This window comes from Crocuta crocuta, unplaced genomic scaffold (genome assembly GCF_008692635.1).
Source record: "Crocuta crocuta isolate KB4526 unplaced genomic scaffold, BGI_CrCroc_1.0 scaffold96, whole genome shotgun sequence".
Taxonomy (NCBI): domain Eukaryota; kingdom Metazoa; phylum Chordata; class Mammalia; order Carnivora; family Hyaenidae; genus Crocuta; species Crocuta crocuta.
The window spans coordinates 2,363,729-2,381,492 of NW_027531522.1; the positions used below are offsets into that span (position 1 = coordinate 2,363,729).

Below are 17,764 nucleotides of genomic sequence, written 5' to 3' on the forward strand. Positions count from 1 at the left end.
ACGGCTACGACTCCGAAGCTTTGCTGCCTTGAGCCGGAAGATGTTAATATCATCAGCACGTCAGGCCACACTCGAGCCCTGGGTACCAGAAAAATGGACGCCTTGCACTTTGACTCTCAGCACTAGCTTTAGTGACTGCAGCCTGGGATAATGACAAATGATCCTGAAGAAAATCCAAACGCTTCCACATGTGCCTTGGTCCGTACTGTTGGAACCCTGAGCATTGGATATTCTAGAATGACTCTGCATTGCAGCATACTAGGAGAAGGTGGGAGTGGACAATTCCAGCCAGCCACCCTCCTCACCCATGCCTGTCTGCTTAGCTCCATGCTGGAGGAAATACTCTCCTTTGGTCGCACTCTAAAAAGATCAGGAATGTGCCCCAAACCCACTGACCCGCTATGAAACTCTCTTCATAATTTTTTTATTTTTAAATTACATTTCAATCATCATTCGTGCTTAGGAAAACAAATTTCATACCTGTTTCACTTACTCTGTAGAGCACTACTTGTTCGCATTTGTCTGAAATGGATTTCTCTTTTAACTATCCATGGGCTAAGCCTTCATGCTCAAACAATAAAGCGCTTGAATAGGAGTCTTAGAGTTTCCTGCCTCTGCCCTTCTCAGTTTTCCAGTTTGTAGATGGAGGAGGGGGGTGTTAGGGGGTNCATTCATGTGCACAGGAGAGATTCCGACAACCATGAACCTTGAACCTTTTTTTCCCCCTCAAATCTCTCTCAGAGAATGATCACCCTCGCTGTTAACCATTCTGGAATCAAAGAACAGACACAGAGAGGCTCAGTAATTCACAGGCCCTGAGAAAATTCTCCCTCAATTAGTCTAAAATCCTCCCGAGCCATTTAAAATCATTCTTGTTTCCCGAGGCCCGGTCTTTAAGAGGCAGTTTGTTACAGAAGTGGCAGTACCTCTGGCTGCTGGGTTGGTAGCCGAGGCCTCTTTTCCAAAACTAACCGTTCGGAATATGGTCAACAAAGGCATCTGGCTGCAGCAAGGAGAAGTTGCTGCGGCCGCTCTTATTTTCACGGGAGTTTTATTTTCAGATTCCTGAGGGCACACAGAAGGGTGGGGACATCTTGTGGCTAACCCTTTCCCCAAAGCTGGCTGTGGAGCCGCCAGACACCAGCCTCTGCCCATGGTCGCATTCCAGACAGGCGTTTGCAAGGCAGCAATGATTAAAAGCAAACGGTTCCATCATTAAGACCCAAACCTAATATCAGCGGGACATTTTTTTCAAGGAAATTATTGCTGAAACCAAAACTCAACTACAGAGCGGTTTTTACTTTATTTTGTTGACTTCCTTTCTCCTAATCCTCCCTATTTTCACCGAAGAGAGAGGGAAGAAGAAACGGCATGGGCTCCACTGAGAAAGAGTTCACCCGGCCTCGGGATGGGTAGACCGGGGCAGGGAAGCCCCCACCGCTGAAGTGGACGTGCAGAGTAGGCCCGTCGTCGCAACCTGATCATGTTACGGATCGGAGGCCCTGAGCGAATTTCTCTATTTACCTTTCTGCTTTGTCAATCTCCAAGAATGGCTACCTTTGCCCTCAGCACGGGACAGGACTGGTGGGTTTTGCTGTCGTAGGGCAGTGCCTGCAGTCCCAGAGTCCACTCCCTGATGGGAAGGCCACATCCTGCACTCGGGGGGAGTGCCATACAGCCACCAGGATGCCTAACTTCCCCACCCCTTCTCTCTCCTCCACGGCTTCTGAAAGCCTCTGTGACGTGCGACATGTACCATGCATCGTGCCCAACCCCCGGGCTCCTCTCATATCCTAAATATGCTAAAGTAATAGAAAGGAGGAATTAGTCAGGTGGAAAAATGATTAAGCGGGCAGGTTTATCTCCAGGCACAGGCTGCCTGAAGTGAGAGCTGGCTTCATGCCCTCCAGGGAGCGAGAGTGGTTTGAGGAGTCTGTGCGCTCCCTGCCCCCACTCTCAGGGTGCCCAGGCCTCCTCCTGGTGCTTCCTGAGCTGCGGAAAGCCTCCCAGGGACCTCTTGTGCAAGTGCAGAAGCTTGGCCTCCATGGACGGTTCCTGGGGGTGCACAAGGGGCAGCTCCTGGGGTGAGGAGAGGGAAGCACTATCCTCGGATGCAAAAGTTAAGGGTCTCCCCAAAGTCAGCCATCAAGATAAACAATATTCCCAGGTGCTATTTCAAAAATCAAAATGAATTCAAAAACCCACGATGGACAAACGACGACAGTTTTAAAGAAAGACAGGATCACCAGGGCTCTGGGAGAGAGCTGAAAATTCTGCAGATGGATATAAAGTGACAGTACGTGGGTCCCCAATGGCCCCAGCGGTGAGTCTGCAGGAGGCTGCAGCTGGGTCCCCCCGTCTGCAGCCTCTGGGGCGGAGGGAGTCACTGCCATGTTCCTCAGCCACCAAGGACTTGGGGCCACCCGCAGCTCCTGGTCCTGGGCTCCCTGGGAGACCTGCTCTTCCCTGGAGCCTGCGTGTGCATGTTAAATAAAGGCAGGCACACTCGGGATTTTCCCGAACACAAGGCTAAGCAAGCCCCATCCCCCCCGCACCCCCCACCAGCCAAGGAGATTGTGTTCAGACTCTCCCTGACTCACACTTTCCTGTTTATTTCCCATCCCGGCTTAACTGCATGACACCACGAGGCCAGGTGCAGCTAGGAGGACATTCCCAAACTGGCCACAAAGAGGCGGTCAAGGGCAGTGCCAACACCTTTGGCCTCGCGCCAGCCTCATTCCCTGGCTCCGCGTGCTTGCTTGGGCGGACTTCTCATTCCTCTCTGCTCACCATAGTCCTGTGCTTATGCCCGAGGGTTGTCAAACCCACAGGCCAAAAGGCACCTCGTGGAGCTGGAAGAATAAACACCTCGGATACGGCGTTTAATCTGCCATGACTCTGCACAGGCCAGAACGTCAGAGCTAGGGGCGTGCTCGGGACACCTGAGCACCTCGCACAAGCACAGCCTCCTCACGAGAAAACACCAGCCGCCCACAGTCATTCCTGGGCAAGGCGGTCCCTGGTCCTTGCAGCCTGTCAACCCCGGGCTTGCTTCCTGAACACTGTGGCCACCTCCCTGCCCGGCCAGCCCGCCTGGCTCCTGGAGGAATGTCTTGCCAGACTTTCCATTCCCCAGCAAGTTCAGTGCCCCCAGGTACGGAGGAAGGCGCCCAGGCATTTATGCTGATCTGCACTGTACTGTGCAAAGCACAGGCGATCTTTTTTTTTTTTTTTAATGGTTTTTATTTATTTCTGAGAAAGAGAAAGAGAGACAGCGTGAGCAGGAGAGGGTCAGAGAGAGAGGGAGACACAGAATCTGAAGCAGGCTCCAGGCTCTGAGCTAGCTGTCAGCACAGAGCCTGACGTGGGGCTCGAACCCACGAACTGTGAGATCATGACCTGAGCCCAAGTCGGACACTTAACCGACTGAGCCACCCAGGCGCCCCGGCACAGGCGATCTTTACAGAGACCTGAACCTCACCCATTCCCTGCAAAGCACAAAGGAGAAACTCCCTTCTCCATGGGCACAGACTCAGCTGGATGAAGCACAGAGGTCTGTCCTAGCCCAGGGTCCCCCACTGTGAGGCCCATTCCTTCATTTGTATGCGCGGCTGATAGGAAATGGAGGCTTGCTCTGCCATCTAACTACGTGACCTCAAAACAAAACAAAACAAAAAAAAAAAACGAATAAGAAAAAAGAAAAAGCAGATGTTTTGTGGTTTTCTTGTTATTTGTAAAACTACAAATGTAATTTGTAAAAAAATTAATAAAAACCTGCGTTATTAACCTAAGATGAACTCTACCAACTTTAATGTTACAAAGCAGCATTGATAATGCAAATAATAATTGTTTTTTTTTTTTAAGGGCAGCCAGCACAACCTCTGAAATCAGTCTTCTGAACCTCAGCAACCAAGGAAACAAAATCAGGATTCCTCCCCACAGCTTTTTGCTCTTTTCTCCTTCAAGCAAGGCATTTGTTGGGTTTTATGTGGCATAATTTAGCTGTCTTCTGCAGGGGCCAGACCCTGAAGCCTTTTGTGGGATCCCTGTCCCCTCTTACCGTGTGACCTCATCTGTCTGCAAAAACAAGTACTGAATGGGAGCCTTAAAATGGCAGGTTAAGCTGATGAATTTGGCAGAGAGGTCTAACTCCTCATGACCTGTACATGCTGTTAAAAGGGCAAACACTTTTTCTAAAGCAAAGTAAGATAGAAAGTGAATTTCCAATATAAAAGAGCAAATGATAAGTGGTAAAGGCAGAACAATAGAATCCTTCTGCTCTCCCTAAAAGCTTGTCCAAAGGAAATGCGATACGAGACATGTGCCCCTCTATCCCTCTGTGTGCCGTGTTTGTGGCTGTCACTGACGGTCAGGGGCCCCGGCCCCAGAGACAGTTCGGACATGCCGTTTCTTCAGCCTGATGCTAAATTAGTGAGGTTCCTTAGTGCTTGTGTTATTACAGAACAAGATCTAATTAACATTGTGGATGCAGGGGTATGTGTTCAGAGGCATAAAAGCACACACATGCGGTAATAAAAAGGCATCAGAAACTGCATGTGGAGGCTTACCCAGAGATCTTTCTTTCGTCTGGTTGGTTGACCTCACCACCGGAAGACTCGCTCGAGTTCGGCTGCCCCTGGAAAAAGGACTTGGAGCTTCTCCCTCAGACATGGCTTCCAAAGAATCACCAGACGTCTCTGATAAATGTTCGATTGGGTCGCCCAAATTGGGAGGTTGAGGACTGTGAGACAGTTTGGGGCTTCTTGTCTGCAAAAGGCATATGAGAGAAAGTAGGAAATCAATGACTAGTAATTATGCCGAAAATGTTTGCAATGCCATCAAGGTCTGCCAATCTGGGCAAACAATATGGGGGTGGGGGAATCAAACGGAAAGACAGGATACTGAAAACTGAAGACCCAGTGGGTCAAAGAACCAGTTGTGAAAGTTACTGGAAAAAAATATTGCCCCAAGTATCCCACTGAGATTTTTATCACTGTCCATCTGTGCAAATGCCACCTTGGGCAAGGAGCTGCGGACAAGCCACATCATGGGAAAGAATGATGGTAAATCAATTCCTTTGGCCACATTTTAACAGTTGTTATGACAACAGATGGGATGTGCACGTTAAATATGCCTCAGTGGAGGATGCATTCACCCCACAGTAAGCTGAACACACACAACCCGTCCTTCAAAGTCTTACATCAAGACTGTTTCTAAAATCAGTAAACTCAGATTGTGAGGGAGATATTTATATCATAGTTGGATTTCTTCTTTTGAGTCCCAAATCCCATAGGTAAGATTGTGTCTAGCTTTGGTTATTAATGACTTCACCAGTTAGCAGAAAGTATCTATAATAACTTACACACACACTCAACACATAATTGAATTTTTAGTTATCTGTACTACAGCGCAGGAAATTTAATGTGGAAAATGCTCATAACCTATTAGTCATTAACATTCCTTGAACATGGACTACTGGCTGAGCACTGTGGGAGACACAGAAAAGAAGAGACAACATGGTGCCAGGTGTCAAAGAGTTTCAGAACTGATTGGTGCAATTAATGAAGGGCAAAAAGTAACACAAGATAGTGTGTAACGATGTGTCAGCTATGAACTGTGTGGTACATCCAGTCATCTTTTCAACAGACACATATCGAGTACTGGCCATGTTTCTGGCACTGTGCTAGGTACTTGGGCCAGAGTGATGCACAAAACACGCATGCCCCTGTCCTCACGGTGTTTACAGTCTAGCCACGGGACCAACACTGAAGGCAAATTAAAGATGTGGTGAGACTCTGTTAACTCAGACTGGTGGGGGTGGGGTGCTTGAGTGGAGAATCGGAAAGACAGGGAAACTGTGTTCTCAAAAAAAGAGGGAAGCTGTGGGGCACCAGGGTGGCTCAGTTGGTGAAGCATCTGACTTCCGCTCAGGGCATGATCTCACGGTCCGTGGGTCTGAGCCCCACGTCAGGTTCTGTGCTGACAGCTCAGAGCCTGGGGCCTGTTTCAGATTCTGTGCCCCCTCCCCCAACCCCCATCTCTCCCCTGCTTGTTCTCTCTCTGTCTGTCAAAAATGCATAAATAAACATTTTTTTAAAAAAGGGAAGAGGTAAGCTGGAAGGACCGGGTAAGCTGGAGGCTAGGGATAAAGAGAGGAAGAGGCATTCCAGGTGAAAGGGACAGCAAGTGCCAAGTCCCTGACACAGAAAGAGGTGACAGCACTGGAGGCTTGCTGGGGCAGGTGTCCAGCAGAGATCAGATCACATACCGCTGGAAGTCAAGGTGAGGGTGCTCAATTGGATTCTAAGATACCAGAATGCCACAGAGGAATTTTAGGCAGGCAAAGGGGCCAGGGGGCCAGGAATAGATACATATTTTGCAGATCACTCTAGCTATTGCGTGGAGGTCAGGGATTATACCTGCGGAAGGTCAGAGACAGGCAATCAGGGAAAGTAGGGAATTAGGCTGAATAAACACATCATGTCAGCTTTCCCCTCTCGCACTGCCCATCGTGACCGGCATTGCATGATTCCAGGCACCTTCTGGAAGGCAAACTGATCAGAATGAATCAGGCGGGTGAGTCTTCTCTTACTAAGGTACCAAAGGTGCTGGGGGGCTGGTGGTGTGCTAGCGGCGGTCCACAGCAGCTGGTGCAGGGGGTTGCTTGCATTCTTTAATTTCCGTGAAGACTTCCCAAGGACGCCACTGCATTCTGAAGTCAAGCACCGGAACACTTCCCTCTCTAGGCGGGAGCAACTTCGCGGATGGACACCCTATGCCGCACACAGGCCCCGCACTTCAGGGGGTTCCGTGCTTGGTTTATTGTGCTGCTGTGGATGTCTTGAAACTCAGTGGTTCCTGGAACAAGGTACCGCTGAAAATGATCCATCCAGAGACACCAGGGAACCCTGTGAGGGTAGAATGATTGGCTCTTTCCTGCTCAAGTACAAGGAGACGCCTCCTGGTTGGGGCACTATTGCAGTATCTATACGCCCGCTCCTTGCTACGCCTCTCAGGACCGCGCCATAGGGGAAAACCGGAAATGGCATCAGCGCGCTCCCGTAGGCGTGCGACGTGGCTTCCGGCAGAGGATCGACCCCTGGTGTTCGGCAGGAAACTGTCAGCTCAGGTCACGTGCCAGAGAGGACGCCCATTAACAGTGAAATTGTCTCTCTGGGTTAATTCTTCTGTGCAAGCCCCTGAAGTGGTTTATTCCCAGATTGATTTTCCATAAAGTCTGCTTCCGTAATAAAGACTGGGATCTGGCTTTGGCACCCTGCGAAAAATATTACTGGACTAGAAAAATCATCCTTAAATCAATACCTGGCTCACCAAGGTCTAGATAAAACCGTAGTGGCTTCAACGAAGTAGCTACTTGGTCGCTACGCTCAGCAGAAGAATATCAAAGTAAGATGCCCTTGCTCTGACTTGAAAAGAAAAAAAAGACTACATATTCAATTTAGCAAAAGACACAAGAAATAATATTACTTGAAGCAACATGGCCACGTTGATGACCTCTGCCGTTTGTTCGTCTCTGCAACCCTCGGCAGATACGGTCCATTTGACGAGCTGTCATTTTCCATTCCAAAGGGCAAGAAGGATCCTTGAAGAAAATCAGAATCAAATTTCTATTTCTTGCTCAGGGTCATCGTGGAGGTAGTGTGTATAAAAATAGAGATGTAAGGGCTAATCTTTTTTTTTTAACTTCCTGTACACAGCCACTTAGTTCCAAATATAAATTTCCTCTCTTTTTTTCCGTATCATTCATTTTCCCGCTACAAACTATCAGTGCATATTAGCAATCTCCTCACAGGGTACCCCCCTCCCAGATGCCAGCTCGCTGCTGAGACATCATTTAGTGCAGAGAAAAGACAATGGAAATTGCTGACACTGATGAATGTCAGATACCCTGTGATTTGATACATGAAAAGAGAAAAGTCAAAAGGCATTTGGAACAGGGTCTCTGTACGCGGCACAGGGCTAGGCTCCCGGGGTTTGGAAGCGATGCTCTATGGTTCTTGAGATCATAAGGCATTTAAGGGATATTTGGGGGCCAAGGATAATATATACATAACAGTTGGACAAGAAGAGCTAACTGGGAGTTCAGGGAGGGTCTGGGGCAGTAACGGCTGACACCGAAGGGTGGGTCAGTAGAGGAGGAAGAACATGGGTGAACATGCTAAGTGATGCTCTGAGCTAAGTCCCGCACCCGCACCCTGTCCTCAGGTCTTTGTGCACTCGGGGGCACACAGGAGAAGGTGGGACAAGTGCAGTCCCCTTAAGGGACTTTTCTCCTGCGCACACTCTGAGGCATGATGTCAATTTGCTCTTTCAGCTGAGCTAACAGATACATCGTCCAGAGCGGTGGAGTACCAAGCTGTATCCCCTAGGTGGCCCCGCAGCAGGATTCTGCCTCCTGCTAACCTCTTTGGTAATTCTGAATACATGAAAAAGTTTCACTTTTATTATTTGACGTGATGCTCAACAATCTTTGAAAGAGTTCCTTCACCCAAACGATGTCCCTGTTCTCTGAGGAATTTTTCCCTGCCCATGTGGATAAGGCCCAGAAGTCCCCTGTCCCATACTCGGAGTGGACATATATTGCAGCTACCTGGGGACAGTCTACCTGGGGACAGTCCTGCTTTTGCCTGTTGTGCCAGTGTCATTGTTAGTAGAAATGCCCTTTCACTCTCAAGCACATACCGGTGTGAGCCGTGAAGTGTACAGTCCCCCATTCCCAGCCCAGTCTCAGCCTACTGGACCAAGCAGTGACCACCTGATTTGGTCTGGACCAATCATATTCTCTCCTTTAAAAACGGAGACCTGGCACACAGGAGCTATTTCATTAGTACCTCCTGAGGATTTGAAAAGTAAAGTCATGCGAACTCATGGCTGAAATGGACAGGGAATGTAAGACAGAGAGAGTTCAGAGAAAGGATGAGGCAGATCTGTTCAAGAAAAGACAAGACGGGCGCCTGAGTGGCACAGTCGGTTAAGCTTCTGACTGCAGCTCACGTCATGATCTCATCATTGTGAGTTCAAGCCCCACGTGAGGCAGCCTGTTTTGAGTTCTGTGTGTGTCTCTCTCTCTGCCCCTCCCCAGCTTGCACTTTCTCTGTCTCTCTCTTAAAAATAAATAAACATTAAAAGAATTTTTTTTTAAAAAAGAAAACAGACAAGAGATGTTCGTGACCTGAAAGACAGAGAGCAGTTATCTGGGCCACTGTGCATTCCAGTTTCTGAATCCAGAATATTGTGTGGCCTTTCCCATTAATTCCTTCCAATTATTTCCATTTTTGCTCTCAAAGTAGTTTGAGATGACTTCGTGCCTTGCACCAAGTCCTTACTTGACGAAGACCAATTCTAACAGCTCCCCTGCCTGTGCTGTTAAGATGCTAGCATGCTTACAATATTAGCAATAAGACCTGGAGAGAGTAAAAATCTTCAGAGTTTGGTTCCCATCATTTTGTAGTTCACAGAGTAAACTCTCTTTAAAAAATCATGGGGAAGGGTATGATGTAGGGTTACTAAGATGTTATTTTGCAAAGGCACCCAAATATGACGCTGTGTATGGTATTATTATTACACGAGAAAGGATAGATTTTAATAACAAAAAAAGGCGGAGCAGGATACTCACACATTTTCAGATTTAGTCTGATAAAAAAGCCTTTACATCGGGAGTTACTCCCACTTTGGCTTGGGTGAAGCCCCCATCAGGCATCGTCTACAGCATGGCATTTGGAGTCTCTGCCCCTAAGCCGCTGAGTGAGAGCTGCCCCTCACTGGGGAGGACGCGTTGAGCAGTGGATGGTAGAAATGCTATGTGGGCCATATGGGCAGGACTCCGGGGTTTGGAAGGCTGGACTTCCCTCCCTGCTTCATGGAGACCCATGATACCAACCATCTTCCCTGTTTCCATCACAACTTTCAAGATGTTTTCTCCAAATCACCAGGCAACCCCAAACTTATAAACCCAAATGGGAAGTCCTTTGGGGTCATGCACAAAGAGATGGTTTGTGTAAACCTGGCCGCCCGAATTCCACTCATCCTTTCAAGTCTTCTCCTCTTCAAAGGAGGCTTTCTGTCACCAAGAGACACTGGCGGTTACAGGCTTCATTCAGATCCCCCCTTTGCTTCATCTGCAGCATGCACAGAGGGTCCTCTAGAAAAGGGGGAGGGGCGCGAGCAAGGGGCTAAGAAACTGATGCCTGCTTTGCTGTGATCAACACATGGAATCTCATTTAACCCTCACTGCTTCGTGATCCTGGTTACCACTGAGGCAACAAGTCGTTTGAGCAACTTGCCTGAAATCCTAACAAGTGAAGGAACTGGGAACTACAGGTCTGTAGGATTCCAGAGCTGCCTGTCAGTGGTAGTCATTTAACAGGGAGTCTGGAGACACTGGCTCTAGTTCAGCTTCTACCAAAATGTGGGCAATGTATAGCCTCCCTAAGTCATGGTTTCTCATTTGTTAAGTCCAGAGCTTGAACTAGTTGGTAGTTAGTCCTTTCAGGACTAAAATTTCATAACTTAGGGGCACCTGGGTGGCTCAGTTGGTTAACTATCCGACTTCGGGTCATGATCTCACTGCTCATGGGTTCGAGCCCCAAGTTGGGCTCTGGGCTCACAGCTCAGAGCCTGGAGCTTGCTTCAGATTCTATGTGTCCCTCTCTCTCTGCTCCTATCCTGCTCTTGCTCTGTCTCAAAAATTAAAAAAAAAAAATTAAGATGTCATAACTTAGACATACACACTACACAAAGAAGCAAAAACCATGTCACCCAGACTTTCACTTACTAAGATTTCCTTCAAATTATTTACCCGACTGCACTCACTTGATAGAAACGTGTGGCTTAGCTAGCACTAAGATTTGGGTTTCCACCTTTTTATCCCCAGTGCATGCAACACAGTTGCACAGCATTAATTTTTAAAAGACGGCCACACTTGCATTTTATCATCATGAACAAATATTTGCTGAAATGTTCACCAGGAGCATTATGCTGTATGAGATCAAATTTATTCTTACTCTTTGCATTCCTGTTGTGTTTAGAGACCAAAGCTAAAGAGAAAAGAAAGTCTAAGCTAGAGGCCTTGGTGAGGTGTTTCCATTACCATTTTTCAGACCACTGGAAGTCAATGGTGAAATGCCGAGATCCAGAAAAGGAAACCTACGAAAGTAGCTTTATGTTAATACGTGAGCTTTTGGGAACGGTGAGGCGTCTGGTTAGCCAGGTCACTCACGTCACTTCAAATTATGTTATATTTTGAAAACTAAACTCAACGTTGCCTTCCTGAAGTTTTACATCATGCTAATTGGTGCCCAGTTTCCACAGAGAGTTTGGAAATATGACATTTCAAATGTATTTGGAATGATTCATTACCCTACTAGAGTTGACTCTTGAACAAAATAGGTTTTAATTGTGCAGCTCCGCTCATACCGGGAGTTTTTGTATAAATGCAGTACATACTGGAAATGTACTTTCTTTTCCTTATGATGTCCCCAGTAACATTTTCTTTTCTCTAGCTTACTGGTTTGTGAGATTACAGTATATAACATATATAATATACAAAATATGGGTTTGCTGACTGTTTATGTTTTCGGCAAGGCGTCCAGTCAAGAGTAAGCCATTAGTGGTTACATTCTGGGGGAGTCAGAAGTTATACACACAGTTTTGACTGTGTGGGGGGTCGGCGCCCCAGGCCCTGTGTTGTTCAAGGATCAACAGTACTCATTAACTGACTTGGTTAATTTGATCACGACATTCAGGCACTTTAATCTCTTTAATGCTCGTACTTGGGGAGCTTTCGACGCAAACCTAGTTAAAATTCTGACTTCAGTTGAAGAGAACTTTCTGGTTGTTAGGTGTTCTTGTGAATGATTCAGGGAGCAAACTATGAGAAGTTAACAATGATGGATCATTCCCAGACTGTCTTCTTCTCTCTCATCCTGCTCCACATTCCTCTGGCTTCAGGAGAATTGACAATTTGTCACTAACAAAAGTTTAAGTTTCTCTGCTTACAGAGTCCTTTCTACAAACCATAGCATAATCTCTTGCCTTCCTTCTTTGCCTCTCCTTGTTTACAAATTATTTTATTTTTTTAATTTTTAGTAAGTGTATTTATTTATTTTCAGAGAAAGAGAGAGAGAGAGACCAAGAGGGAGAGGGAGAGGGGCAGAGAAGAGAGACAGAATCCGAAGCAGGAATGCGGGGCTCCAACTTAACAAACTGTGAGATCATGACTTGAGCGAGATCAAAAGTCAGATGTTTGACTGTGCCACCTAGGTATCCCCCCCCAATTCTTTTATTTAATATCTACATCCAATGAGGGGGTTCGAACCCATGACCATGAGATCAAGAGTCACACGCTGCACTGACTGCACCAGCCAGGAGCCCTCCTTGTTTCCCAGTCCTAAGGCCTCTGCTGGGGTTGGGACTGGGGATGGGAAGAATGACGAGAGCTCTCCCGGGATACCTGGCTTCCATCCTGCTTCCGTCTTTACGTAAACCCACCCCAGGTGGCTGTGTCTGTATCGGGCCGACATCGGCTCCCTTCAGGTGGCCCAGTTGCTATTGTTAGGTGAGCCTGGGACCCACAGACAGGTGCGTGTCAGAAGCAGCAGGTCCCAGTCCCTGAAAGGCTTTTCGTCTACTCCCCACAACCTCGGTGGCCGAGGGCCAGATAAACAAATCCAAGCCACTATGTCCTCCAGGGCCATTCTTCTGCTGAGGGCCAACTGGGGAAATAGACAGAGGACATCCACGGTTCTAGAATAGGACCGGTGGACGGGAGAACTAGGAGACAAATGTAAGAGGGAATTGGTTGGCTTTATAGCAATTATGAAACATTTGGGTGGGTCTGGGGCTAAAGACTTAGAGGAGAAGAAATCAGCTTTTATTTTTAATAGGAAATGTGAGTGCAGGCACTAAAGGGTCCTGCTATCGGTATAGGCACACACACAGTGGACTGCGTAGTGCATATCTGCATGCCCTGAGAGCATTTTGGGGACACGTGTCAGCTTTACCAGTCACCAAGAACTTCCAGGCCCTGCAACCAGAAGGGCACATCTGCACAAACCCCACTTTGATGCCAACTTCCAACTGCATACCTGAGATTCTTAGAAGGCCCTTCTGTCTTAAGTTTAGCTCTGAAAAATCAGTATTTCCCTTTCTCAGCTTGGACCAAGGGGAAGTGTTTTCTCTGGGATTTATTTTGATGAGTTATCTTTGATAAACTCCGTTTATGCCCTGTTTCTTCAAGGGTAGTATTTCAACCCCTTCCTCCCTCTTCCCACCAAAAGGGTGCCCAGACATTTTTCATGATTTTCACCTGTGAAAACAGAAAGATGTTTGGTCTGGAGTAAAATCAGACGATTCAGCAGTTGAGCAAAGTACAACTGTGTCTTTTGTTTCCACGTTTTCCTTCGCTGTGTATGTTACTTCATTATCAGATCAGAAAGATGAAAAAGGCTGTGATGCCAAGTAGTCATTGGCCATTGCTTCCCCGTCTAGGGACGGCCACAAGCATCCACTTGGGGAGGCGGGCACGGCACTGAGCCACGTGAGCCATGCGGGACCCCTCTGCCAACACCCTCTCACCCTGCAAAGCCCCCACTACTGATGCCAAGAAACAAATGACAAGGACAGCTGGTGCAGAAATGGATGCTTCCTCGTTATTTAAAGAAGCCCCACGCTGCGTAGATACCCTCTTTCACGTTATTTCTGGATCACACGAATCTTTTGAGATATTAAGTCTCTTGTCCTCTTAGTTGTCAACAACCAACAAAAAAAATTATGGAACATCTACTCCTGTCCCTTATTTCCTGAAAAAATTGCCAAGCTTTTGTGTTCTAAGGTCTTCCTAGCAGAAGGTCTGTTGACAGTCTCTTTAGAGAGACTACAGAGGCCACCAGGAAGACCTTCTCCCTAGATTGGGTTCAGGAGGTAAAGGCATTTGGAAAATAAATATGNGGAAGGTCTGTTGACAGTCTCTTTAGCTACAGAGGCCACCAGGAAGACCTTCTCCCTAGATTGGGTTCAGGAGGTAAAGGCATTTGGAAAATAAATATGGTGTTGTCTTCCCACCCCCGATGGGTGAGGAGGAAGGTTGCTAACTGGGCAGGAAAAGGAGGGGTGAGTGACTATCCAAGACCAGCTAGAGGGCTCTAGTTTTATTGGTAGTGGTGGTGGTGGCGGCGGTGGCCATGATGTTCTTCAAGTTATGAAGACCTGGATTCTGCTTACAAAGAGTGTCCCCACTGGGGAAGATGGATGTGGGGCATGCTTACAGTGTCTGAAACCGGTGCCCAAGCTTACCCAGTTTTATGGGACTAGGTGCACTCCTTATGATTGATTTATGACCCCAAGTGACGAGAATAAATTTCTTAATAACTGCTGATGCCAACGCCAGACTAATTAGATTTGTGACCATTAGAAAGGTGTTACTTTCTGAACTACGGGGTCAGGGAGTGAATCTGTATATGTTACATCTATAATCGAATAAATAAACCTAGAGTAACATAGAAGGCTGGCTAATAAATTATCGTGGAACCAAACAATGGAATATTATACAGTCATCATCAGGGTCTTTTAAGGATGTTTTTCAAATATAACTTCAGAAATGGAAGGAATACACCCAGATATTAGCATTGGTTTTCTCTATATGGTAGTATTATGAGTAACATACTTTCCTCTTTATTTCTCCGAAATGAGAAGATACTGCTTTAGCAAATCAGAGGTTTACTGAATAAGCATGATATTTAAAAAAATTTTATGTTTATTTTTGAAAGAGAGACAGAGCATGAGTGGGGGTGAGGGAGAGAGAGGAAGACACAGAATCTGAAGCAGGCTCCCGGCTCTGAGCTGTCAGCACAGAGCCTGATGCGGGGCTCAAACCCCTGAACTGAGGGATCAGACCTGAGCCAAAGTCAGGAGTTCGAATGAACCTCCCAGGCGCCCCTAAGCATGATTATTTATAAAGAGCAGATCAGGGGAAGGAAAGACTGTCTCACAAAACATTTAGAAGCCAGAAAGATTCTTGTCTGTGGTGACCTGAAGATACCAAAGCCCATACCTGTCTTCTCATGTGTAGTCCTTATGATTAGATTCCACGTAAAAGGACTCTTATACGGGGCCTTATAAGTGGCCCCTGAAATAAGGACACAAATTCATGGGGAAAACACAGGAATGAAGACACATGTTCATTCTCATGCCATGCAAAATTCTGCAGGAGTCCAGAACTGGATGGACGTCTACTTCCAAAAAAGATTACAGCTAAGAAAGAAGAGCCAAAAGCCATTCATCACATTTTGGACATGCAGATAACACACTTTACCTTTTAAGGAGATAAGATTCTCACATCCGTGGTTCTTTCCCCTTCCCCCTCTTCATCTAGTTCTGACACCATTGCTATAGCTTAACTTTAAGGCTCTTAAAATTTGACTCCAGGTAAATTGGGAATTTTCTCAATTTTTTTTTTACAATCTCTTGAATATTTTCTATGTTTCACCCCCTTCATAGCATGTAGATGAGATGAGGCTCATTTTTTCCCTTTGCCAGGTTTGGGCCTAGAGGTGCAGCTAAAGGCGTCAGCCCTGCGGACGGGCCGTGGGCCCCTCCCCAGAGTGACCTCTTCCACTTCCGGGATTAGATGTCAACCTGCCACCTGCCCGCCTGGTGTCCTACCTGTAATATAACATAAGACTCGCTTCTGAAACAACACCCTGAACTGGCTGTTCTCTGACTTCCCTCCCAAGCCGGAATGAGACAAAGACTTTGGAAAGGAGATAAAGCCTCCCTTGCCTCCCTCTGTCTTTAGCATTCTTCCACGTGGTTAGAAAGTTACACCATCAGCGAGTTCCAAATCTGGATCTCGTTAACTCAGACCCCCACCCCGTTCAGACACACACACTCCTGCAATTCTCTTTGTCGTTGTGCTTTCCTCTTGAAGGGGCTGATACGCACTAGGTGCCAGGTGAAGAATACCACTGTTTCCTCCTGCACCCCGTCTATTGCGTGGACACATGCTCCTTTTCAGAAGGCAGGAGCCAAAACATTGGCACTTTCGGAGTTTAAAACAAGGCAAATTACCTCACCTCCTGAAGGAGTTAATAAGTATTAGTCTGTGCTATAACGAGAAGCATGTAGAATATATATAAAATGTCGCATCTACCAGGAGGTTGACCTGAAGTTAGTGGTCAAGCCAATCACAGTTAGCCAGACTCCTCAATCTTTCTCCTCCTCCGAGATTGTGCCTTCAGATTTTTAGTTTTATTTTAGTAGTTTTTAGTTTATTAGTTTTTAGTAGTAGTTTTTAGTTTATTCACCTCAGGTGGATGTTTCTTAACTGCAAGCTGCCTCGAATCAATCACTCATTGTTCCTTGCTCTCTCTCTCTCTCCCCTCCTGTATTTTGAAACAAGAAGGTGTGCAATATAAACAAACATGTGTCACAGGCTTGGGCCCCCCCTGTCCTCACTGGGAGAAGTCTGAGCAAAGTAGGGGCAGATGCCTTTCCAATTCAGAGAGCCAGGAATGCACTTCAAAGGCTTCAGGATAAAAGGTGTCCAGTGAGGCTGCTGTTATTACGGGTGATGAAAAGGAAGGGCCTGCCAGCAGCCTTTGAAATTTCAAGTCAAATACAACCAGCCTAACGTGGAGTGCTAAATATGCCCTGGAGAAGGCCTCCTACCACAGCCATTCACGAATTCCTCCCCACGGCCCAGGCTGCGGTCCTTTCTGGAGAGGACGTGGGGCCCCGAGGACTGAACTGCATTGTCGTGAAGCCAGAGGCTTTCCCTGCGAGCAGAGGCCCCTCCTTTGACTTGTCCTGGGAGATCTGAAGGTGTCCCCACGGCCCCCTGCAGTGAGAAAGGCCACAGGGAGCTGGCCCAGGGGGGACACCGGGGTATTGGAGGCCGCCACGCCTTCCGTGCTTATGGCCAGACCCTCTTCAGACATCTTGAAAGTAGGATTTGCTGATACTTTCCACCGCACACACACACACCATCACCATCACCAGCCACCCCCCTCCCAATGTCACTGGAATGCTTTTCAACTGAAACAATACATGTGAAAGTTCTGATCATTTTGGGGTAAAGGTTCTTTTGCCCTCTAGGGCCGCTAGAGGAAAGAACATGAGGGTCTGGAAACATGGAGGTCAAGATTTAGAATGAGGCCACTTCCCTCTTTATCACACTGTTCTTACAGAACACAGACTCCAGTCCGGCCACGCACTGGCAACGTGACCCCTGGTGAAGGTTCTCTGGAAGCTTCCTTCTCACTTCTACAAAATAATCAAAATATCTACTTCATATAGTTGTGGTGAGGAGTCACTGAAAGAAAAATGCTCAGGAAGTTGTCAACTGCAAATGATGGAAAGCATCTAGCTACCCTTGGGTAGAGCCACTCTCTTGAGGGTGGCTCTGGATGGCTGGGCTCCCTGCTATACTGTGGGGGCCCTCGGCTTAGGGGGGTCCTGTGTGAGAAGCGAGAATACAACCAACTTCTTTCTGTGCCCATCCCACCTGATGTGAGCAAATGGTTACTTCCAGTTTCAAAACAGAGAATGTGATATCCTCAGAGGCTGAACATCACTCCTTTAAGTAAAAAGGAGAAAGACTATCAGTTTCCAACCTAATTACATCCCATTCCTCCAAAATACACCAATGTCATTGTAACTTGTGTATAAATGCTTATCAAAAATAATCCCTTAAAAAGATTTTCAAATATCTCATTACAGGCTGATATATCAAAAAAAAAAAAAAAAG

The 17,764-nt window shown here is 46.9% G+C and overlaps 1 protein-coding gene across 1 annotated transcript in view; it reads right to left on the reverse strand.

Annotated features, from left to right (window-relative positions):
• KIAA1217 (KIAA1217 ortholog) overlaps positions 1-17,764 on the reverse strand; it is a 297,582-nt gene that overhangs the window by 137,947 nt on the left and 141,871 nt on the right. The window contains exon 3 of the mRNA XM_077772488.1: positions 4,569-4,767. Within this exon, the coding sequence (XP_077628614.1) occupies positions 4,569-4,767 (199 nt within the window). The remainder of the gene's footprint in view (positions 1-4,568; positions 4,768-17,764) is intronic.